This window comes from Centruroides sculpturatus, unplaced genomic scaffold (assembly GCF_000671375.1).
Source record: "Centruroides sculpturatus isolate CEXI.00-Female unplaced genomic scaffold, Cexi_2.0 scaffold541, whole genome shotgun sequence".
Lineage (NCBI taxonomy): Eukaryota > Metazoa > Arthropoda > Arachnida > Scorpiones > Buthidae > Centruroides > Centruroides sculpturatus.
In genome coordinates this window covers 198,997-223,222 of record NW_019384809.1, presented here as the reverse complement: position 1 = coordinate 223,222, position 24,226 = coordinate 198,997, and the positions used below count along the sequence as shown (strand labels likewise).

Below are 24,226 nucleotides of genomic sequence, written 5' to 3'. Positions count from 1 at the left end.
CAAATTCGTGTAAATCTCACGTATTATACAAAACTGACCCGAAATTAAGTTACTAGAATTACATTATTACAAAATTAATATTATTACCGATTCCAGAAGCTTTATAAAAGAAAAATATAGTTTTAAATAAGTCATTACCGGCTTGTAATTTCTTTCTTTCTTTTAGATATAGAAAGTGAGTTGACATGAAAACCATAAATCATTGGTTTATCTATTATGAAAACATCAATATCCTTATTTAACGTGTGGGTTGTAAGCTTTCGTGAGTGGATCGAGTTCACGAATTCGATTTTTATATAAAAACTAATGGAAATGGAGAAAATTCACTCCAACTATCTGAGTTTTTTTGTATTTGTTTCTTCGCTCCTTTCAAAACATATCGTAATAATAATAATAAAATAATATTATAATTAAGAAAAATCAGTAAGAATATAATTAATTAATCACAGAAAAGTCTTTTGTTAAATATTTGTGAGTTTTAATTGATATATACTTGTACAAAATCGAGAACAATGAAGTTCAACCATACGACAATAACATGCGGGATGCGGGTCAGATGGTGACACGATGCATCTTCAGCTTCTCATCTTTCCGTTGTATGACTCTTCGACGAACGTAATATTCGGAATATTGATTCGTCCGACCGAATAACGTGTCTATACTTTTGTATTTCCTAACTTCTGCTCACTTTTTGTGGATTAAGTGTGGATTTTACGTAACGTTATGCAGACGGAATCCGGATCCGATTAGATAGCTATATACTGTATACAGTACAGTACATTCGGGATTTATGTCAAACGTTTTCCTTGCCCATTCTGTTATTTTTGCCTTTTGCGTGACGATAAAGCGTTATTTACACCCTAAAAATCAATGAATTTTATTCTTGGCGGAGGCGTTATATACAAAAACATCTTATGCGTGTAACGTTGTTTTTTTTACACTCGAAACATCGAATACTGTGTATATGGAATCACGTTATTACATCTGCAGAAATATAATCTTACACCATAAACTCTTGAATCATTCGAACTTAAGTGTTTGAATTTGATTATTTTACTTTTAAGTACTGTATTATGTTCTTATGTTGATTCTCTGCGAGATAAAAGAAAATTAGTTTAGTATTTACAATTTTGAGGAGATAAATTCTTGATCTTTAAACAATGATCTTTGAATAAAATAAAAGTAAACAAGGATTGATGATTCGAATGTTTATCTGCGGCTACTTGTTTACATGTTAAATGGTGCAAAGGCTAACATAAGATAGATATTGGTATTAATTTCTATGTTTTCCTTTATTTTAATATTTAAATCGAATAAATGTCTTCCAGAAGTACTTTGTTTCAATACAAAAACGTTGCCCTGACCTGAGTTAGATCTCCATTGTTAACAGGAAAAGTGTGATGTACAGGGGCAATTAATTAATGCCAAAAACCTTAAGAAATATATATTCAAATGCTTCCATCAGTTGAATATAAACAACATATTTCGTTTATAAAAATATTTTGGTNTAAAAGACAACAGAGATCAACTTCGTTATACAACTTTCTTTAAAAATATTAATAAAATTAATTTAAAAGTCATCTACCATCAAATTTCTATGAATTCCATTTAAAAAAATATTGCAATGGAAACGAATGCTTTTATAGTCGAATGCGATATTCCTCGAGTAGTTTAGAGGAAGAAGACAATATTTTTAGATAAAAATTACGGATATTTCATCGAAATACAATCGCTTATGTTATAACTCATCTTGGAGTAATACCAAGAAAGACATCATTAATTAAACTCGAGTATTTTAGGGTCTTTCAACTCTTTTCTATCTAAAAACAAATTCTCCTCAATAATCTTTTTGAAATACTAATGAAGATGTAAGTTAAAATTCGAATTATAAATCGTTTATAATTCTATATTAAGCTTAATTACGGTCTAAAAATTGAAAAATTGCTAGAATATTTAAGAAAAAATCTTCTATCAATATTCCAGAAATGACTTTTGTCCGAAACACGTAGCGATCGTTGATATTTCCTGAGCTATAAATGAATCATACAAGGGCGACATAAAAGTCAATTAATCGTTGTAAAGATTAAATTACCATTCTTATTCAAATACTTGAATAATTACAATAGATATTGTTCATCCACTTTAAAGCTTAATAACACCTTTGCATCTTGTTGAGCATTTCTGAAATTTTTCATGGAGGTTTGGACATTGATGGAATTGATGCTATTGAATTTTGATGGTTAACGATCGAGGGGGTATGATAAAGGGGTCGTGTGGGATCGGACTTAATGAAGATATTACTCCTTATTAGCATTTACATCTTTTAAAACTCATCTCTTCTCTCTTAAGGCAGAGAAGATCCTCAAAATAAAGGTCGAATCTGCCTATGATTTAATTTGTTAGGCTGTTTTAAAACTGCAGATGAAATATAATTGATTAATCGATTTTTAGTACATTATAAGAGGATTACTTCATCACTTTTAATCAAATCGATTCAAAACATAACGTATTATAGAAGACTTTCGTAGGAAATAACACGAAATCTTTCTATTCTTTGACTCTGCTACGGTGATTTGAACTTCTTATAATTTAAGAAAATTATAAACTTATAATCTTTAATCCAAACGCTTAAATATATGGAAGAATATTAGATTTAACAAGCTTAAAACACGACTTTCAATTAGAAATTAAACAGTTTTATTTAAAAATAAATGTTGGTAAGATTTATAATGTATATATTTTAAATAACCGTGTTTAATTTATTCTTTTTCTATGGAAATTCTCAGAAATATCATATGCTATAGTAATAAATCGTCTATATTATTAAGTAAAATTGCCTTTACTTTCGTTTTATGACACATTAAATTGGTTTATCTAAGACATTTATTTCCGTTGGTTAGAAAGTATATTAACACGTCTACTTTTTCATCCTCGTATGTTTTAGTACAGAAATTTTTGTTTTATTACCAATTTTCCTCCAAAGAAATTTAGTATGTCGCGACTATTCCCAATATATATTTCCTCATTTCCTCTAAAACAAATTCGTGTAAATCTCACGTATTATACAAAACTGACCCGAAATTAAGTTACTAGAATTACATTATTACAAAATTAATATTATTACCGATTCCAGAAGCTTTATAAAAGAAAAATATAGTTTTAAATAAGTCATTACCGGCTTGTAATTTCTTTCTTTCTTTTAGATATAGAAAGTGAGTTGACATGAAAACCATAAATCATTGGTTTATCTATTATGAAAACATCAATATCCTTATTTAACGTGTGGGTTGTAAGCTTTCGTGAGTGGATCGAGTTCACGAATTCGATTTTTATATAAAAACTAATGGAAATGGAGAAAATTCACTCCAACTATCTGAGTTTTTTTGTATTTGTTTCTTCGCTCCTTTCAAAACATATCGTAATAATAATAATAAAATAATATTATAATTAAGAAAAATCAGTAAGAATATAATTAATTAATCACAGAAAAGTCTTTTGTTAAATATTTGTGAGTTTTAATTGATATATACTTGTACAAAATCGAGAACAATGAAGTTCAACCATACGACAATAACATGCGGGATGCGGGTCAGATGGTGACACGATGCATCTTCAGCTTCTCATCTTTCCGTTGTATGACTCTTCGACGAACGTAATATTCGGAATATTGATTCGTCCGACCGAATAACGTGTCTATACTTTTGTATTTCCTAACTTCTGCTCACTTTTTGTGGATTAAGTGTGGATTTTACGTAACGTTATGCAGACGGAATCCGGATCCGATTAGATAGCTATATACTGTATACAGTACAGTACATTCGGGATTTATGTCAAACGTTTTCCTTGCCCATTCTGTTATTTTTGCCTTTTGCGTGACGATAAAGCGTTATTTACACCCTAAAAATCAATGAATTTTATTCTTGGCGGAGGCGTTATATACAAAAACATCTTATGCGTGTAACGTTGTTTTTTTTACACTCGAAACATCGAATACTGTGTATATGGAATCACGTTATTACATCTGCAGAAATATAATCTTACACCATAAACTCTTGAATCATTCGAACTTAAGTGTTTGAATTTGATTATTTTACTTTTAAGTACTGTATTATGTTCTTATGTTGATTCTCTGCGAGATAAAAGAAAATTAGTTTAGTATTTACAATTTTGAGGAGATAAATTCTTGATCTTTAAACAATGATCTTTGAATAAAATAAAAGTAAACAAGGATTGATGATTCGAATGTTTATCTGCGGCTACTTGTTTACATGTTAAATGGTGCAAAGGCTAACATAAGATAGATATTGGTATTAATTTCTATGTTTTCCTTTATTTTAATATTTAAATCGAATAAATGTCTTCCAGAAGTACTTTGTTTCAATACAAAAACGTTGCCCTGACCTGAGTTAGATCTCCATTGTTAACAGGAAAAGTGTGATGTACAGGGGCAATTAATTAATGCCAAAAACCTTAAGAAATATATATTCAAATGCTTCCATCAGTTGAATATAAACAACATATTTCGGTTATAAAAATATTTTAGCGATTTTTATTATAATTTATTTATTTTAAAACATTTTATTAACCAAATACAATAAAATCTGAGTAGTTTCATGGAAGCATTAAGCAATTTATAATCTAATAAATGATTTCATAAGATTTTTAATGGATATTTCTATTGTTATCGAGAAAGATCTACATTCTAAAAAATGGGACAAGAGCTTGCTTAATAAACTCAGATGCGTTATAATAAACTATATTCTTTAAATTTGAAAAGAATTATATTATAATTCGTAAAGTAAACCTGGACTTGACCGTTTAACCACACTCTCACGACAATACATTTGGAAAATAGAGAGCAACTAAAGGTAGACACGCACGCACACGACGTTATCTCTAAAAATATTTTATTACTATTGAACGTGGTTACGGTACTTTAAAGTATCGTGATCTTGTTATAAATTCGAGCATCAAACATAAAAAACTCATAAGTAATAACGTTCCAATTTCCATCATAAAATTCAATAGACGAGTATAAAAATATAATTGAAGAATCTATGCTTAAGAAATTTAAATATAACACGAAAACATGTATTTAAGTAGCTTAGTATTTTGTATTTGTTTATATAGAAATAAGTTCTAAGTTATTTTATAAGTTCAATTTTTTTTCTAGAGAAAAGAAAGATCGTTTCTATTTTTAAACATAAATCGTTCATTACAATGAAAACACAAAAAATTCATGTACTAAATGTACTTAAACTTTTAAGTAGATTTTAGTACTTAAAATTAAAAATTTTTAAGAATAATTTTAAGCAATTAATCTACAAATATGATAAACAGTTTTGACTTAATGTTTAAATAAGATTTTCTATTCAATATTTAATATTAATTAATAACTTGATGAAAACAAATGGTACAGATGTAATCGATTAAAAACTAAGTGTCTAGACTTGATAATAATTACTCTATTGTGTTTATTGGCAATATTATTAATAAAATTTACTTTTTTAAATATACTTTAAAGATCACAACAAATAAAACTATGAATTTTATATCATAAAACAATAAACGATATTTACCTTAAGAAAAAAAAATGTAATATTATATGCAAAGTTAACACGTTCAATTATTATGTGCACTGACTAAAGACTAAATAAATGACAGAAAAAAAAGACAGGAAATTCAGCATCAGAATTTTAATTTAATCCTAATAAGATATACACAAAATATATCACAGGTTAATTGTGTTTAGTGAGACACAGTCCCTGTATAATTCAATATCTATTTACAATAGAGACCATGGGGATCTTTAACTACGAAATTATTTACGTACAGTACTGTACATTCGTATAGAAAGTTACATATATAATTCAATAGTCATTTGATATTTCGAATCTGAATAACAAATATACAAATCTGAATAAAACCAAGAAAATATCAAAATTTCAACTCTTTTACAAAAATATTTATAAAGTTAAATGAGACGAGAAAAAGAAATTAAAGCTCTTAAGAAGTAGAGAAGCTCTTCATCATAACATCAGTTATTTTGCCTGTTTTGGGCTGTAATTTGAAAAAAAAATTGTAGAAAAATTCCCCACTGTCGTCCGTCCGTCTGTCTATCTTTCTTTAATCTCTAGAATAGAGTTAGACAAATGAAAAAACGAAACCAAATATGAAAAGTTTAGAGGCATTCCCTGAAAGGTATTAGATAGATGACCGGCACGACTCTATTGCTAAAGGAAAAGTATGATTTACAGGGGCAAGCCACTACTAATTTGAGGTGGAGAGCGTATATTTTAAAATAAAGAGATAAAAGCTAGACTCGTTATTAGAATCGTTTGTTTATTTACAACGTTATATAATTGTACATTCTGATAGATGAAAAGAGTGGAATTTTGTATAAAAAATAAATTTAGATGATATTAAATAAAATTTTAACTACGTTATCTTTTATCAAGTGAATTCAAACTGCAATTAACAGAAAGGAAACTCCTCTCTTCCTCATCCGAAAGAGATAAGGAAGAAGGAGAGATGTATTTTCTTTCTGTATTTTTAAAGAATTTTAATTATCATAATTTGATAAATATGCATTTATTTTTTAAAGTCGAAATTATTCTTGTTTTCTGATATTAATATTCAACGATATTAATTTTAAAATATTAGAAAAACTTTGCTCTATTTTTAGAAATTTTCGACTAAAGCTGAATACTTATATATCCTATTCTACTTTTTAACGTCGATTCATTTGCTTAAAGTCTTAAAATCTTTGTAATGAAGTAAGTTATTTATGATTTTATATAATTCTTTATTTGACGAATGAATAAATATATATTTTTGCTATACTTTTTGACAGTAAAAATGAGAAAAATTAAGATGAGAGAATGATTCTTATGATTTCATTATAAATTAAGGTTATTGTCGATGATTAGAATAAAAAGATAGTTTGATAAATCATAGTATTTAGTCTAAAAACGTGTAATTAATTAAAAGAATCTCTTTATTAGGCTATAATCTTTAAATTCCCACTGTCGTTCTTCTATCCGTCCTTCTTTAATCTCGAGAACGAAATTAAACACATGAGAATCATGACAAGATATAGAAAGCTTAGGCATAGAAAGCCCCGATTAACTATATATAAATTTCCGATTCAAACCGGACGTTATGTTATTTCAATTCAAAAATTTTCCCCTGAAAGGAGTTAGATAGATGACCGGCACGACTCCATTGCTAACGGAGAAGTATGATTTACAGGGGCAAACATTACAGTACTAACTTGAAGTGAAGAGCATATATTTTTTAATTCATTTAATTAAAAATATGATTAAAAATTGTTTTCATATTGTTATAATAAAATGAAATATTTAACTTCACGTATCGTAGGCATATATCCGAATAAATTATACGTGTGGAATATACAAAAAGATAATGGCCGATACGTATAGTAGTAACTTAGTAATTGAAAGATACGGTTGTACAGACAGACAGTCCAAAAATTTATGTATTTTCTTCAAATACAACAGCGAGGGATTATCGTTTTGATATTAAAAAATATGTTTTAGACGAATTTTAAAAGATTTAAATGCTTATAAGAAGAGAAAATACAAAGATAGGACGACGTCTGTTATGTTTACATCTTATTCTTACAGGGAAGAACAAAAAATACTTCATTTATATTGCAAAAACACAACGTTCGAAAAGGAAACGAAACATCTGAGATGTTATACTCGAACGACAGTCGCATTTACCACTTTCTCTACAATTCTTTTTTTTTCCATTTAACTGTTTATTGTCAGCCGCAGCTGATCCAACACAAAACTGCTTTTTTTTTCTCCTCCTCTCTCTCTCTTCTCTCTCTTACAAAAAATTTTTCTGTCAAAGATAAGAAAAAGCAACCGAAAACCTAAGAGAAACATCTTCGTCATATATTTATCATTGACATTATCGGCCATTTAAAAATTGATGATTTAATGTGCGATAGAAAAGGAGATATTTATTCAAGTAGGAACGAAATTGCAACATTTCTCTCATTGTTCTTTCATTCTACTTAATAAAAATCATACGATTTTACTTAATTTAACCTTTTGTAACTACGATAATTACGAAATTCAGAACAAAAGGACGTGCTTTTAGATAAAGGAAACGTTGGAACAACGTCGTAAATAAATGAAGTTGCGCGACGGGTGTCGACCGATCCGACATAAATTTATTAAAATAAACATTATCACGGCTGCCATAGTAACGGAATATTGCATACAAGTTAACGTCATAACCCCCTAACTAATTTTTACATTTGTTAAAATTAATAAAAAGCAAAAAAAAAAAAAATATATCAATTCTTAATGACTTTTTGTATGGAAGAGAGAGAGAGAGAGAAGATAAACGGAAGCAGTTAATTTACATAATGGACGGATGGATCAATTCGAATTTTTCTACTTTTCCTACCGAATCTCGATATACAAAGAGAGTTTTATATTTTAATTATCTTCAAAGGTTAACAAGATTTAAGCAGTCCTCTATTATCTGTTTATCGCGATCGATTATTTTAATAAGAGAAGAAGAAGAGAAGAAGAAGATCCGAGGGATGCCATTCGGATTTTAATTGCAAAAAATAATTATTTTTACTGAATAATAAGCATCGGAGACGTTTTCTTTGGCTTCTGTATCTAAAGAAATACAAATATTTTTCGGTTAAACTAAAAGTATTTTCGGTTAGTGGTAATAGATGGTGCCACGCGTTTTTATTTTTATTAGTAGGCATTCTATTATAATAAAATATGTCATAAAAAACATTCACACGTAATGAAAAATAACACTAGATTACTTGTGATGTAATAGAAATATAATGGGCATTCTTATATCCAATATTTACCCATTAATTACACGACTAGTGAATAATTAAACGATCGTTTTTTTTTTAAATTAACAGCAATTACGTTGCAAATCATTCGATATAATATAGAACGAGAAGATGCACTACATCCTTCTTTGAAATATCCCATTAATAGGGTATATTAAATAGAAAATTAATTATCAATGTGCCGACGAAGCGTTTAAATATTCAATGTTACAGCATCGAAATCTAAAATACCTCTACACAATTTAGTCAAACAATAGCTTTAAAATTACATTTCGTCTGCAGAAATCCGATGACGTAACATTTCTGAGGAGATTTGGAAAGAATCGATGCAGATTTAACGTTCTAAAAGGAAATCAAAAGTCTTCTTTCCCACAAAACAATGGATAAACTATCGAATATTATTTATTAAGTAAATTTAATACGATGGATTACGGAAATTGCTATTAATATTACGTTGGAAAAGGAAAACACCCTCTGAAATGACGAAAAAAAAAATATATATATATATGTAATATAATTTATGTTTCCAGGACTTCCTCCAGTGTTGAAAAATGAGAAAAATATCCTCAAAACGAGATTATATCATCATTTATCTTTAAGGATAACCGGGATGTTGCATCCATAACCGATGCTGCTTAAAACGTTTACGAGTCGAACTCTGACCTTAACGAATGTTTTAAAACGAGAAAGTTTGCTGACGCGTTATTCGAGCACAACACACAACACCATTCGAGGTCATTGGCACTCAGGTAAAAGAAAGATTCGTAAGGTACTTCGACCCCTCGCTTTAAGCCTTTATAGGTGTAGATTTAACATTAAATTGTCCGGATTTAAGAAGGATCTGCATAACGTTCGGGTCGTTAGTGGAAAACGAGAAGTGCAACAATAAAGGTCACGTCATATGAGAACACGTGATAGAGACTATAATGGAGTAGCGCTTTTTCGCTACATCTCTAGATCCGTTTATTCAAACTCCGGAAGTATCGCTTCTAGCGTGGAAGGTCGGGATTATCGGCGCGCGCCCGATCGCATCTCTAATGTATCTCCTATGGCAGGAAGTGGTGACTGGAAACGAAAGAGAGGTCGACCTCCGGCGGTTTTCACCGCTATTCCGATCACTTTACCGAGTGTACGGATGCGGTTGTTTAACGTACTGGGCGCACGTGATCGGAAAACCGATGTTCTCACTTTGGGATTTCCGGTGACATTTACGGGATTTGGACCAAATCCCGCCCTGCCATTGTGTCGGAACTGACCACGTCACACCACGCTCGTATGGAGTCGGCGTGCATACACAGGTAAGTGTCGGAGCGTTTTATACGTACAGTACGGGTGGTGTCGAATGTTACGTCATTCGAGTTTCGTTCAGTGTCTAACCACGTAAGCACGAAACACGTTTGGATTTTCCACACTTCTTATAAGCGCTCTTCTGTTCTCCACCCAAATAGATCCGTTTAATCCATGGATAAACAAATTTCTGCTTTGGAAATTGAGCGTACAGATTCTAAAGTGTCACAATAACAATACTCGTAGGAAACTAACGTCTTCAGGTATTTATTTCTTTATAATACATAGGAGATTAACAAAATTTTATCGAACGTAAACGTAAACTCGAATGTGTAGTAACGTAAGATCTGTCATAAATATTAACAAGAACATAGGCGGTATGAATATAAGCATGAACATAGCGCGATATAAAGGAAGAGAAGCATGAATATAGCTATGATCGTTCGACATAAATACGGGAGGGCACGTCAAAGATGTCACATAAATAGAGTTGGTAGGGCGATTCGAATGTGAACATAGAATCGAATTTCGGTTTAAACGAGTGAAATAAACGTAGAGATGCAGGTATAGTACATTGTCGAAGAGGAACACAAAACTGGATTCTTGCCAGCTTGATAATACCTCAGTAATAATTCATGAAGGAGCCTTTAGTTTGTTGGGCGAAACGTCAACCCTTTAGAAACAACTGTATCGCTGGAGTAAATCTCTACAAGTAACGCAAAAAAACTAAACGTTCGATAGACTTTTTTTTTTTGTTTTTTCTCTGTCTTTCTACAAAATTCTACCCCACACTCGAAGCAATAACTAGTTTACGCCACCAAATTAATTTATGTCGATGCCTAATCACGTAATGGCCCTATTACTCCCATCTAATAATACACTCCAGCCGGTTAAACGGTGGGCCAATCGATGAAATTTTAAATTAGAGATGCGTGCCACACCACTTAGCATCCATATATTAGGATAATTATCGGAGAGAGAGCGTTAAATATGCACATAATATTTTTTTTTTCGTTTAAAGAATAATCCTAACATTTTCTGGAAGTAAAAACGACCTCTTGTATAATGAATCGCGTGTCTCGGGTTCGGAACAAGACCTGTTTTATTCAGTAGCTTCCTTAATGTAGCTGAGGCGTTTACAGCGTAAACTATTCTGCAATTCTGTTTCCTTTTCCGAAAGGCTATAACAAGTGTTTTATGGCATTCGATTTACATTTTACCCTTTCTTTTATCACCGTATCGAGACAGTCAAGTAACCACTCACCATATATCAAGAAACAAAACCCCGAAATCTTTATATTCTAACACGTACGAAGCTTTAATCTGATGCAAAGTCAATAATCCTCGTTTCTACCCTTTCATCATTTTGATTTATATCGGTTATATATTAAAAGAATCACGCTTCTTCTTAAGCACTTCGAATGCATTTTAAATATTTAAATCCATCCCAAATGACCTTTTCCTTGTTTTTGTAAACAACATCGAAAATCTTTAAAGATTAAAACATTAAGCTGTAAGCTAATTAATGCAAGTCGTATTACTTTCAACCATCATTTCTTAAGTGTAAGCTTTTATATCTATATAATTTTCTAATACGTTTAGATGTCATCTTTAAATAGAATATTTTGGTAATAAAATTTTATCACGGGTAATAAAACCTTTTTTTTTTTTTGGCAAGTGTTCTAGGATGTAGGATACCGTTTCACCTGCAAAGTTCTAGTTTAAGTCTAGATTAAACGACGTTTTTCTCAGTTCTAAACGGGGAAAAAAACGAGAGGAAACAGAAGATAAATCTTTCTAGAATCAAAGAAACTTAAACTTAATACTGGAGGAAAATTTCAATTATGCAAAACGAGAAGTTTTCAGTCAGATGGACGTGATCCAGCACAACAAAAAGGTTTAGAATTTCCAAAAAAGGAAATCATTGCACTGTTATCTTGATCCGATGTACCAAGAAAATCGGTTTTTTTATTGCGTAAACATAGCTAAACTCGGATATTTCTACGTGAAAGAAAATAAAAGTGTTCTGATTTATAACAACAGAATAACGAGACGAGTCTTATACGTATGTAATTTGTCCACCCTAAAGATTCTATCCCCTTCACAGAATTAAAAAAAAAAAGGAATAAAAACTTGTAAGCAGGAAGATGAAACACGTAATGAAGTGTCGAAATTTCCTCCACTGTTTATTTTTTTTTTATCGAATAAATATACGAAAGGAAGTAATTAGACATTTTGTTCTTAATTCTTGTAATTTATATTTATGTTTAGTAATACAATATAACGTCAACAATAATTTCACAAGTTCCTAGAAAAAAAAGGAGGTAAAAAGAGTCAAGTGTCATTCATTCGTCATTAATTATACAACATACCTGTTTCATTCTATAGAAACCTGTTCTGGTGTATAGAAGAATAGTTACAGGTTGGTTGTTTAAATAATATTTTATTTATAAATATTTGTAAGATATAAGATAAAATATTCCTTACAATACGTTCAGGTTATTATATAACTTTTAAAGAAAATACAACTTGGCTTAAAAGTAAGTTAACCGTGTGTTGGGGGTGTTTGTTTGTTTTTTTTTAGTCTCGTCGATGATTAACTGACTTTTGGGCCATCTTATATTTCCATGTTTTAATAGTGTTTATCACTTACGTAATTATTATAATATGAAGAAGTATTCGAATAATTAAAAAACCTTACGCAATAATTTGATTAATATAAGAACACGAAGCTGAAATAATACTTTTATTCGTATTTTTAGTAAGTCACGAACGTACATAATTGGTCCACTTAAAGAATCCTTTCGATTGTGAACTATCAATCGCCGGAAGTGACATCACAAATAGTTTCCCTTCAGTTAGAAACAGTATTTTTCTTTCTATTTTTGTTTTAGAGATTATCTACGTCACACTTAACGTATGTAGACTATACATATATATACATATATTTGTATAGATTTAAAAAATATATAATGGAAATTAATACTGAAAAATGCTACAGACAGTTTCACGTGCCTAACGAATTCCTTCTCGGATTATTCATATTTAGAAAACTATTTTTAGACGGCAACAATCTAATTAAAAATCGAAACACGTCAAAAGCAACCCGAAAAGTCAATTCACGTCCGATGCCAAAGGAAAGGGGTTGAAATTTCTATAATAAAATTCATTTCCGTTCTCCTTTTGACGTAAAATAAAAATAATTAATCGTTCCGTAAAAGAGTAGAACTTTCAATCACCAAAAAATATATATAATTATCAAAATTGTCAACCGAGCTTTGGGTGGAGACATCACCTCCCGTGTCACTTCTACGTCATAGGACGGAGTCGCTTTACGTCACGCCGCATTGTTAATATATTAAAGCGTTATTAAGTGTCGGAACCGGTGAACAATAGACGCACTGTCAAGGTTACGACGTTTTTTAACTCCTCCTTTCGCCTCATTAGTTCGGAATAGAAAGTCACGTGGTCAAGTTCCCCCTTCTCTCGATTTTATGGAAAGATATTCCGTCCGATAATCTCACTCTTTCGGGGTCGGGAGAAGGTGGAAAGAGGTAAGTTTTGTTTCGTTTAGTGCGATCGCGTCGCACCAGATGGTGCCACCGGAACTCCCCTCGGACTATATAAACAGGTTGTGTTCTCTTAATTATCGAACACGGCAGGTAGTGTCTACCGCGCACGTTTTAAAAAAGTACAAAGACAAACGTTTGACGCAATCGGTCAATCGATATTCTGTTAATTTTCGTTCCAATCAATCGGCGGTAGCCTCCCCCCGCGAAATACAGTACACGAGACGCATGCGCTCCGACACGTGATTAATGGGCGAAAAGTACCAATTTATTTTCCAAATTGCACCCCGGAGCAAGAGGGGGAAAGGATTACCCTTCGGACCGGTCTCATCTGTTTCCCGAGTAGAGAGCGAAAGAGGGGGGTCTAGATAAGGGGACGTCCACCTGGGGCACGGATTTCGATCGATAGACGGCAGCGGGTGACCCCAGCTGGACCTGTCACCCTCCCGACGTCATTTCCGACCTGTCTCTAAACGCTTCCTCTCCTTATTCCGTAAAAATTACTACCTAGAAATTGTTATTTCCGCCTCTTTACACAAGTTTTTCCCCTCCTCTTCAGCGAACTGATTGGAAAAAGTTCCCACCGAACATCCTTTGATTACGTTTTCCCGATCTTCTACGATTCTCTTCACGTGCATTTTCTTTCGTCATCCGCGGCAATTGTCATCCCGACGGAAAACTCATTACGGATTCTCGAACGGTTCCTTCCTTCGGAGGTTGTGTTCTAACAGAAATTCCGGTGAGTCAGCTCGTGAGTCAGTCACGATCAAAAGATAAACCGATTGATTTTTACCATAACCAACTGATGCTATCCATGGAAATAGTTATTCGCATCTTCCTACATACTTTACAACAACATGTTTAAAGGGTTTTGTCGTACAGTGCATTTAAAGTACTATTTACTAGTTTTATATATATAATGGATAATATACATACTACACCGACACTACTTTTAACACAATATTAGTGAACCTGGACGCTTATACCCGAGTCACTGTCAGTGTAATTGTGTCTTGTTGTAAACACTGAATTATTAAGTATATAAGTTACTTATATCCCAAAATATAAGTACTGTACAGAGTAAAGTGGGGTAGATTGGAGCTAGAAGACAGTACCGTATGATGATAATGATTAATACAAATATTAAATACTACTAATTTTAATTTAATACGCATAAATAAATACATACAAATAACACTAAACTGTCTACACTACACTATGTCTCTTGTTTATATAGTAACACCTGTAATCGATTGTTACTCGCGCTAAATTATCTGTAATAGTATTATTTAAAGGAAATCATAATCACTCCTGGAAAATTAATTTCTAAATAATGAATCCTTAATAGATTTTCGAGATTTTTACCGTATTATTATAAGAATATACTGTATTGTTTTTACATAAGTATACTAGCAACATGTTCCTGTTGATATCCTAACAAAAAGGGTTGTTTTTATAATAACAATCTTTAAAAAAATCGTCAGGTGGAAAAGGTACAGGTAATTTTACCTATCTACAAGAACAACTACAAGACTAATACTCCTGTATTTCAAGCAATATTCCTTGATACAAGCGAGCGACTAGTAAAATAACAGAGGCTCATTGATCAACGTCGACCATCGATCTTTGTAGTTATTTTAGAGTTCTTTATCTTTCTGGTACGAACAGCGATTCAGAAGAATGATCGGATGGGAGTTATAGTGGTGGCTGATTAAAGGAGGTGTGTCCACTCGGGATTTACATGCGCTCCCGACACGCTTAGCGGTTCTGTAGCTCATTAGTCTGATCCTGGCAGTGAGGGGATCTCCGACGTCCAATTAGAAGGCTTTGGTCGTCGAGGACACCTGCCTGGACAATACTCGCAACACTTTATTCCTATTCTTTTGTCGATGGCGTGACTCAAACCCTATCGATCGTTCCCAAGCAAATTCTAAATATATCCAGGTACAATACGGTATCCAAGATGAGTATCTGAAAATCGTGGCCCTCCTCATAAACAAACAGCAAATTGAAATTGATGGACCTCCTAAATCTGGCATTTGGTTTCTAATATAGGGGTTGTATTAAAGCCAATAAGCATTTTATATGTTGACGGTAACTCAATGATTTTGAGTTTAACTAATTAAAAACAGTGTATTTTTAATGGAGAACACGTCGAATTTAATTCGTAAGCTATTTAGTGTGGAAGAATGGTTAGTTTACTCGACCTCATTACTGCCAATTAGGAGATGTGTATAGGAAACGAGCCAAGCTCTTGGCTGTTCTCGCGATCGATATCGTCGCAAAATCCGAGCCCTCCTAAAAAAAAAAGATTTACCTGTCTCGCACCGATATTAAATTCAAGGGTATTTATATAAGTAGGTGCAATGCACAATGGCTTACTCGTATCGTTTTAGGTAGAGTCGAGTCACCCCGGTGAGTCGCCATCTTTGCCAATCGAAATGCAAAAATATCGAACAAAGCGTCTCCATTATCTACAACAGGATGTGTATTCGCCCGCGGACTTATCTTCTCTTGTATCGCAGATACGTGGACAAGTAGGCAGTTCTCTTCCACATCACCGGTTGCCATGACGACTAGCGGAGGTTCGTGCCCAGAAAGAGACCCGGAGTAATTGTTGGGATAATGAAACACCGTCTGGGGAGATACTGAATTGGCCGATTCATCAGCAGTTTGTTCATCCGGTTCAATTGTTTGCAGGGTAGAAGCTGGTCCTCTTTCAAAATTTCAACCGGGATTAATTTGGCTTATTTACGGCATCTTTGCCCTCCCCCGAAGTGATGCGACGAGTCGGATAGCTTCGAGCGATTTTAAAACGACGACACTGCCTAAATTAATTAATGTATTCGTCTATGAAGTTCGAAAATCCTCGGTTGATCTTTAAATAAATACAGAAATCTGTTTTTTTCTTTGGTAAACATTTTAAAAGGGGATCGTTTACGGTTCGAGAAAGCAAATCAGTGAACCATCACTTGTCAATTATGGCTGCAGACAGCGCAGTGTCTCTGGTAAAAGGTCGTGTCTTTACTTTTTTGTTTGAAAAAGTAATGGTTTGTCTTCTTTAGTTACAGAAGTTCCTAAAGTTTGGAAACATCAGACAATGCTAAAGAAATTATGCAATAGATAAATGAACAAAAACCCGTTGTAATAAGACTACAAAGTCTGTCATCCGTTTAAAAATTTAGGAAGAAAATTCACTACTCGTACAATACAAAGAATCCTTATAGATTCGGATGAATTTAATTATTTAAGAAACTCTTTCGTGTATAAAAATAGGATTTCATTAAGATTTTCCTGACGGTTTCTTTTAATAAATGTATCCTTTGTTTTCCTATTTAATTTCCCACCTTTCAATTTATATAGATCAATACTTTCAGATGAATTCATTCTGTATTTATTTATTTACTTGTTAAGTGTTTATTTCCTAATAATACTACAATAATTATTTATTTACGAATAAGTATATACATCATTCACCAGGAAGAATTTTACATTATTTCTATTGAAATTTTCATACATTCATTACCTTATAAAACACTATACGTACAGTACAGGATTCACTTTCCGTGTCTTCATAATAATAAAGAAAAGTTGAATACACGAAAAGATTTAGATTTCTCTATATTTAAATTATTTTTTCTTAGTTCCTATTTAAATTATCAATAAAAATATTAATACTAAAACACTTAAGAAAAGCTTAATCTAATCGTTGTAGCAATAAGTGAATAGAAAGATTATTTATACCCTTTAATCCGATTTAATACCCTCTCTAATTTCATACAAACGTGATAGACTTACAATAATGCATAGAAAAATAATAATATTTTATACAAACACAAATAATAATTACTTAAAGTAAGAAATTTTAATGTCAGTTTTATTGATGCTTAATTTACTGTACGTCTTCGATTGGAAAATCAATACATTGCAGTGTTGTTTTTTTTTCAAAACTTATAGCACCTATCGAATAAATGCAATCTGGAATATATCTCGAATGTTTTTCGTAATAAATTTTTCCGAATGTCTCCATTACTCTTAAGGTTTATTACAAGAGAACATCACGAAATACCGAACATGATTTTTATTTTATTACACGTCTTTTCTCCTATATTTTAATAGGAAAAAACGTTTTAAAATATCAAAAGTTTTCCCTAGTTTTCTCATTCTTAATAAGAATAAAACGGTAATTATATTACTCAGAATATTAACACATAAATAGTGTTATAGTAACTTCTTTACGTTGGCATTTTCATTCATTAATATAAGAAAAGACTAAATAAGATATAATTGTTTGCGGGTGTCTAGAGAATCTATCTAGACAACTATGAAATTAAATGAACGAAATAAGACTTTGGGAAGGGGGTTTTATTATATAAAAAAAGTAACAATTATCATAAAGAATATGAAAATATAATATCAATAACTTCATTGATTCTGTTATATGTATTTGTTTGTTTACATGGAAAGGGGGACGATTCTGTTATCCGTAATAATAACCCGAATAATTTAGTTTTGAGTGTTTATTGATAGAGTTTTTTGATAGGAAAGGAGCATGCGTTGATACGAAGCTTCGATTGGTGGTGGTTTGGTTATCATCGATCTACTCTGTCGATTACTACTCTCCCGAGAATTCCATAGTTAAATATGAGGGACGATATGAGTAGGGGCGATAAATGTCTTTGTAAATCGCCCTTCCTATTAAAAAACAAACTTGTATCTCAATCGGGACGATCGAATCCGTGTTACCCCTCTCTCATAATAGAAATAATAAAGAGTGCTCGAGTCTCGCTTACCCGCAATACCTGAGTGTATAGGTAGTAGGTTAATTAATTAATGCCAAAATCTATTCTATCTTTCCTACTTTAAGTTTTATTGCATAAAATATTGTAATGATAACATAGATTATTCTACCCCTTTTTTATTTGATGTTCTATCCTTTCATTAATCCTAAATCATATCTTTAAAAATACTTATCGATACCTTTCTTTAATCTTAGATTCTACTCCTTAATTAAAGCAATACCTAATTTTATGCCTTGACTTATTTAAGTTAGATAATATGTGAAGAAAAATATCTTTCGACACGAATCAACCTGTCAATTATTCTGTGGGTAAGACGAGAGAGAGTCAGATTATTCCAAGTTGTGTCTATTTATGAGATTTACCTTAGGAAAATTGATTGGAGTATAACTATCTTCGGGATGTTCTGCTATCAAAAATTCTTAAGAAGATATAATCTACAGACATGATGTACAGAATTGGAGAGGTTGAAGAGTTGCAGATAATTTATGTAGGGAGTAGAGATGAGAATCTGCGTGCTGAAGAAAAACGATTCTGAGTTATCTCTAGATAAAATTAGTTTCGCCTCTTAGCCTAAAGGTCATGAAAAGGCCGAGGATCGATATCGAAATTTCCAACTTAGGTCCCAGGCCCGTGGACAACTCCTACTCGGAAAGAGGTTCGGCGTGGGCGGAAGACAGGATTCCTCATTGGACGTCTCCAAGATAGGCGGAACATCTTGGTCGTGCATCGACCAATCAGGCGACATGACAGCCAGGGGTTGGTTTCATCCCGTACCTGGCTCATCAGACCGTCCGCCATCCGGAAAGGGTCGCGTAGTTTGTGGCGGGACCTTGTCCGATTCTCTGCCTCAACACATCTCAATTGGCGTTACATGTTCGGCCTACGCCACCGTTTACGTAATTTTCCCTCCAAGAAGACCAGCCTGCGCTGGGGGGACTGTTGTTTCCGCTCTCTTTCCCGAGCTCCACTCTACGATTATTCGTTTTCCAACCTCTCCCCCGTCTGTTTCTAACTCAGGCATTCTCTCACTATCGTGCTATTACCTGCCGGAATTCCCTTTCCGGCCTACCTCTATCTCAGGTAAGTTCTTTATCTCGCTATTTCTATCGCTTTCTTATCCTAACGCATCACCTAAAACTCCCACTAACCATCACGCTCTTAAAGTTGATTCTCCTTTTCTCACGTCCTAAAAACGACAAAAACATATCTTTAAAGTCATTTCTATTTTTAAAAAAAGAATAAAATTTCACCAAAGCGTTGAACATATTTCTTTTAAACGAATAAATATGCTATACCTTTTATTTACAAAATGTTTTTATAACGTTAAGAATGCTTAATATCTGACAGATAGAGAAATTATAAGATGCTAGTCGTACGCCATTCCAATCGAGCCATCTTCCTCCATTTTGTCAGCTACTCCGTTCCTCATCTCTTTGTGTTTTTACACATACATCTAAGAACTTATGACTAATTAGATCGTCCTCTATAGAAAGTTTAGACCAATATAAATTACACCAGTAACTTTAAAAAAAAACCATTCTTCTTGTAGAAAGTAAAGAGAACAACAGTCTAAAAAAATCAAACCCATTTTCTCCAGGAACAATTGCAAACTTTAATGTTTACTCTCTCAATTTGTTGATTTTCCTGTTTACCTTTCTTTCATCTTCTTTATCTTTCTGATCATTCGTTTTATTTTATGGCTCGAAATGCACGATAGTTAGTTACTTGGTTTTTATTCGAATTTAGCTTATTTAACTCTAAGTCTTTTGTTTCTTACAGAAGAATTCTTATTATTAACAAACAAAATGTAAGTGCAAGAATCAAAACAACGAACGAGATATATATTTTTTACATAGATACATGATGTAGGCCATATGCAGATAAATTTAGCATCGTTAAAAATTAATTAATTGTTATAAAATTGAAGTAATAAACACTGTAAATTACGTTATTTTATTTGTTAGCGGTTCATAATCTATACTCCTCGACATTTTGCACTCCATTTACTTCTTCACGTTCCCGTATAAGCCTATTTTCTTTCAAATTAGGCACCATTTGAGGGCGATAAAGCGAAGATTTTCGGTACAAATCAACCGTCTGTTCCAATACTACAGGAGCGAAATTGTCTACAACTCGCTCGCTAGTAGACAAAATCCTATATTTTGTATATTCGTAGGTAATTAAGAAAGTACCCATCTGGTAAGAATCAATTTTTTCCTTTTAGAAGATGGGACAAATATAATGGTCGAAATTAAATTTCTACCATTGCGGCTGGAAGAATTTTTCCAGCGAATATTTAATTGAGATTTTAAAACAATTTTTATACAAATGCATTTAATAAAGCGAAATAATTAGGAAAAAAAATGATAGAAAGTTAAAGACAATTGGTTTAATTTTCTTTATGTTAGTGGGACGTGGAATAATTTAAAGAAACTTTTCTAATTACTCATCTCTTAAGAAGTCTTTATAATAGTCTAAGTTAGACGGTGGACCATAAATTAATTTCTAACGAAGAAAACACACACTATACCTCAAAGACAAGCTTTATTCGGGTGGAGTCATATACACGATTTTCCGAAATCAAAGGTCAAAGTTTAGAGCTTATTAATTCCATTTCATAACCTGTAAAGATACAGCTAAACTAAACTGTTTCGGGAAATATTTATTGTTAAATGGGAACCTTTCAATTATTCAGATGTCATTCTCTATTCATCGTGCTACAACAATACAGAGAGAGGCATAGAAAAGACTAAATACTGATTGGTTTGAATAATTAAACATCCCGAATAGAATATTCTGCACTCGGTTGCCAATCGACCGCATACACCACTTGCACCTGCTACGGTCCGTTATGAGTCCCTCACGAATTACAGAAGCGCACTTAAGAATGATCTACTTTTACTACCCCATACGACAGGAGGAATCACGTTTTCGATTATTTTTCTTTATATAAAAGCCGAGTTTTTGACATTTTCTTATGCAAAATTTGCTCGATTGCTTCTACTTCCATACAGGTGACATAATATATTAGATAGTACGCTTTACTACATACTTTTTATTTATTATTTGAGCGTTTTTATGTAGATTAGAAAAGTACAATGTTTTTAATTGTTAAACCATTTATTGGTTTCTTTAATGTCATCTATCCAAGTAAAAAGAAAACATCGGAATTAACTTATTTGAACTTTGAACTTTTAAACTTCTCGTTTGTCATCGGTTAAATTTCTTGCAAATATTTTTTTAATTCAAAAATCCATAAAAATATTATTTAAGAAAGATTTATATTAGATTATTACGTTTATTTTCATTTTACAAAGTTTTCCACTCAGAATATGAGTTGATTCTCTCTTGATCCTCTTCGTTTTGTTTGTTTAGAACAACAACCCGCAACGAACACAATTCTTGAGTTTCCTCTGGGATAGATTTTCAACTTTCTGTAGATTCTTTCTGTGTACTTCAATCGACAATTCTTATCTCTTGAGGAGAATCTTGTAAGATATAAGAATTCGTTCTATACAGTAGGGTTATATTCTACTTGCAGAGTATTTTCACTGAAGACTCTTCGATATTTTTGTCTAGTTTTGTAAAGAGTCCTATTTTATAAACAGATTACTTATTATCATAAAATTAAAGCAATCTTCCATGCCAAAATTCCAAATTTAGATATCTTGTCTCGGAGACTTTTCTCTTATAGTAGATTTACTTAAACGAAAGGAATTAAGATGAATGTGGCCTTAACTTGTTAGAAATGAACGTGAGAGCTATAAGGATATCTTCCAAGTAAATTCTAATAATAATAATAGTTGCATCTCGTCTACATCTTATCTACATCTTCGTCCACATCTTTGTCTTATAGTTGCATCTTGTCAAGTAAATACAAATGTGCAATAAGATGTTTAATTTGGACTAATTCCAAGAACCTTTCCGAATAATCTTAAGATTTAGAACTATTTCTTATTTTCTAATTTGCGTCTATAGACAATAGATAGTTTCCCATACCGTGAAAAATTGCTTTTCGGGATTACTAAGAGTTAGAACTTAGAATTTCTCTGTATTAAGGTTATCTAAAATGGAACGGAAACTAAAATTTTGTCTATAGTAAAGGATTATAGCCGAACCTGTCATATAAAATGTACTCGAGACGATATCGTGAATTAATAATTAGATTTTTCTTTGTGTCTTCTCTCGTTTCATCTTTTCGTCATTAGAAATGAAATCAAACGAAATTTTAACGATTAATTTAAAATCGTATCCAGTAAATTTCAAAAATAATCCGACTTTAATGAAATTTTGACAGAAAGAATCTTTTAATCCGAGAGAAGATACCCGGTCAAGTGGGAGCATTTTAATTCCTTTTTCGGATGACTTTTCCTAGTTTTGAATTTAACATCGTTGGGATAAAGGCAAGAAAGTTTTGCAAAGTCTTGATCGCTCTCTTTGCTATTTAGTTCGAATAATTTATGAAGTTTGGCACATTTAATGAAACTCGCGATACGGGGGTGGAAGAAAACGAAGAAAGACAGGTATCGGGAGGTTGAAGGCAGATGCAGAGGCCGGATGTACACACAACAGTCGACAAAGAGTCTGCAATGCGGACCGTTCGATTTCCAATCCGCTTCCTTCCTTCCTGCCCCTCTCTCGACTGGTCTTCACCCTCCCTATACATTACCTCGGACACTTTCCACTCTTTTCTCCCTCTTCTTCATCTCGTACTATAAACAATCTTCTTTTCTACTTCGACATCTTTCAAACCTTATAAAGAGTAAAAATGTAATTTGTTCGTTTCCTCATTACGCAATTCCCCTTCCGGTCATTTTGCTCTTTTTCCTTTATTTTTCCACTCCGATGAGTCGGTCAACGAAGGGGGTTCATCCCGGAATAACAGAAGGATGGAACGATAATTACATCTACTGCCATAAAATCGCACTGAATATTTTATGATTACAGAGAGAGAGGAGCCAAAAATATCACACAAGTGTTGTTTTAGATATTTAAATATTTCTCCTTCTTCTCGAGTATATAACATTAGTTTTCATCACAATATCACGATTAGATGTTATTTAAGCTTCATTTAATTCTTGAAGTAAAATAGTTTTCGGGGAAAAATCCTTCTATACAATGAATCTACTTATAAATGAATATATTTTCGAGACTTTAAACATGAAAATAGGCCATTGTTTCAGGAAGAAAAACTAAACTTTTATTGGTTTACAACAAATGAATTTTTGTCTTCAATATTATGAAAATTCTATTTAAGAAAACCCTAAAAATATCATTTAAATTTTCTTTATTTAACGTAGTTTAGAGATTAGAATCAATTTAATTAAATTGTGTATATCGAAATTATAAGAAAAAAAAGTAACACTACAAGACTCTTGAGAATTTCAATTGAAATATTATGAGATAGCTTCTAATTAGAGGACTTTATTAACGAAAATTTTTAACTAACTTCTAGAAAAACAATCGTAGAAAAATTCGTAACTATATTGTCATTCCATTTTCTTAGTAAATTGACTTAAGCTTAAAGAATTAAAAACGTCCATCTTTTCTTTATTAGACTAAGAAATATAGTTTTTAAGGAAAACTGAATCACAATTCTTTTTAAATCTTTATTCTAACAAATAACAATTTCATCAAGGAAGCATAGAATAATTGAGAAAGAAATTCTCACCCCTTTTTTTGAATTTAACTGTGTGATAACTGATAAACAA

At 32.1% G+C, this 24,226-nt stretch overlaps 1 protein-coding gene across 4 annotated transcripts in view; it reads left to right on the top strand.

Moving 5' to 3' along the window:
• The first annotated feature begins 9,688 nt into the window (after positions 1 to 9,688).
• LOC111629755 (high-affinity choline transporter 1-like) overlaps positions 9,689 to 24,226 on the top strand; it is a 31,523-nt gene continuing 16,985 nt past the window's right edge. The window contains exon 1 of one of the 4 annotated variants that reach the window (XM_023373664.1): positions 9,689 to 10,155. Coding sequence is in view for 1 of the 4 variants with exons in the window: in XM_023373661.1 (XP_023229429.1) it covers positions 19,259 to 19,595 (337 nt within the window). In the remaining 3 variants the exon portion in view is untranslated. The other 3 variants (XM_023373662.1, XM_023373663.1, XM_023373661.1) reach the window with 3 other exon arrangements.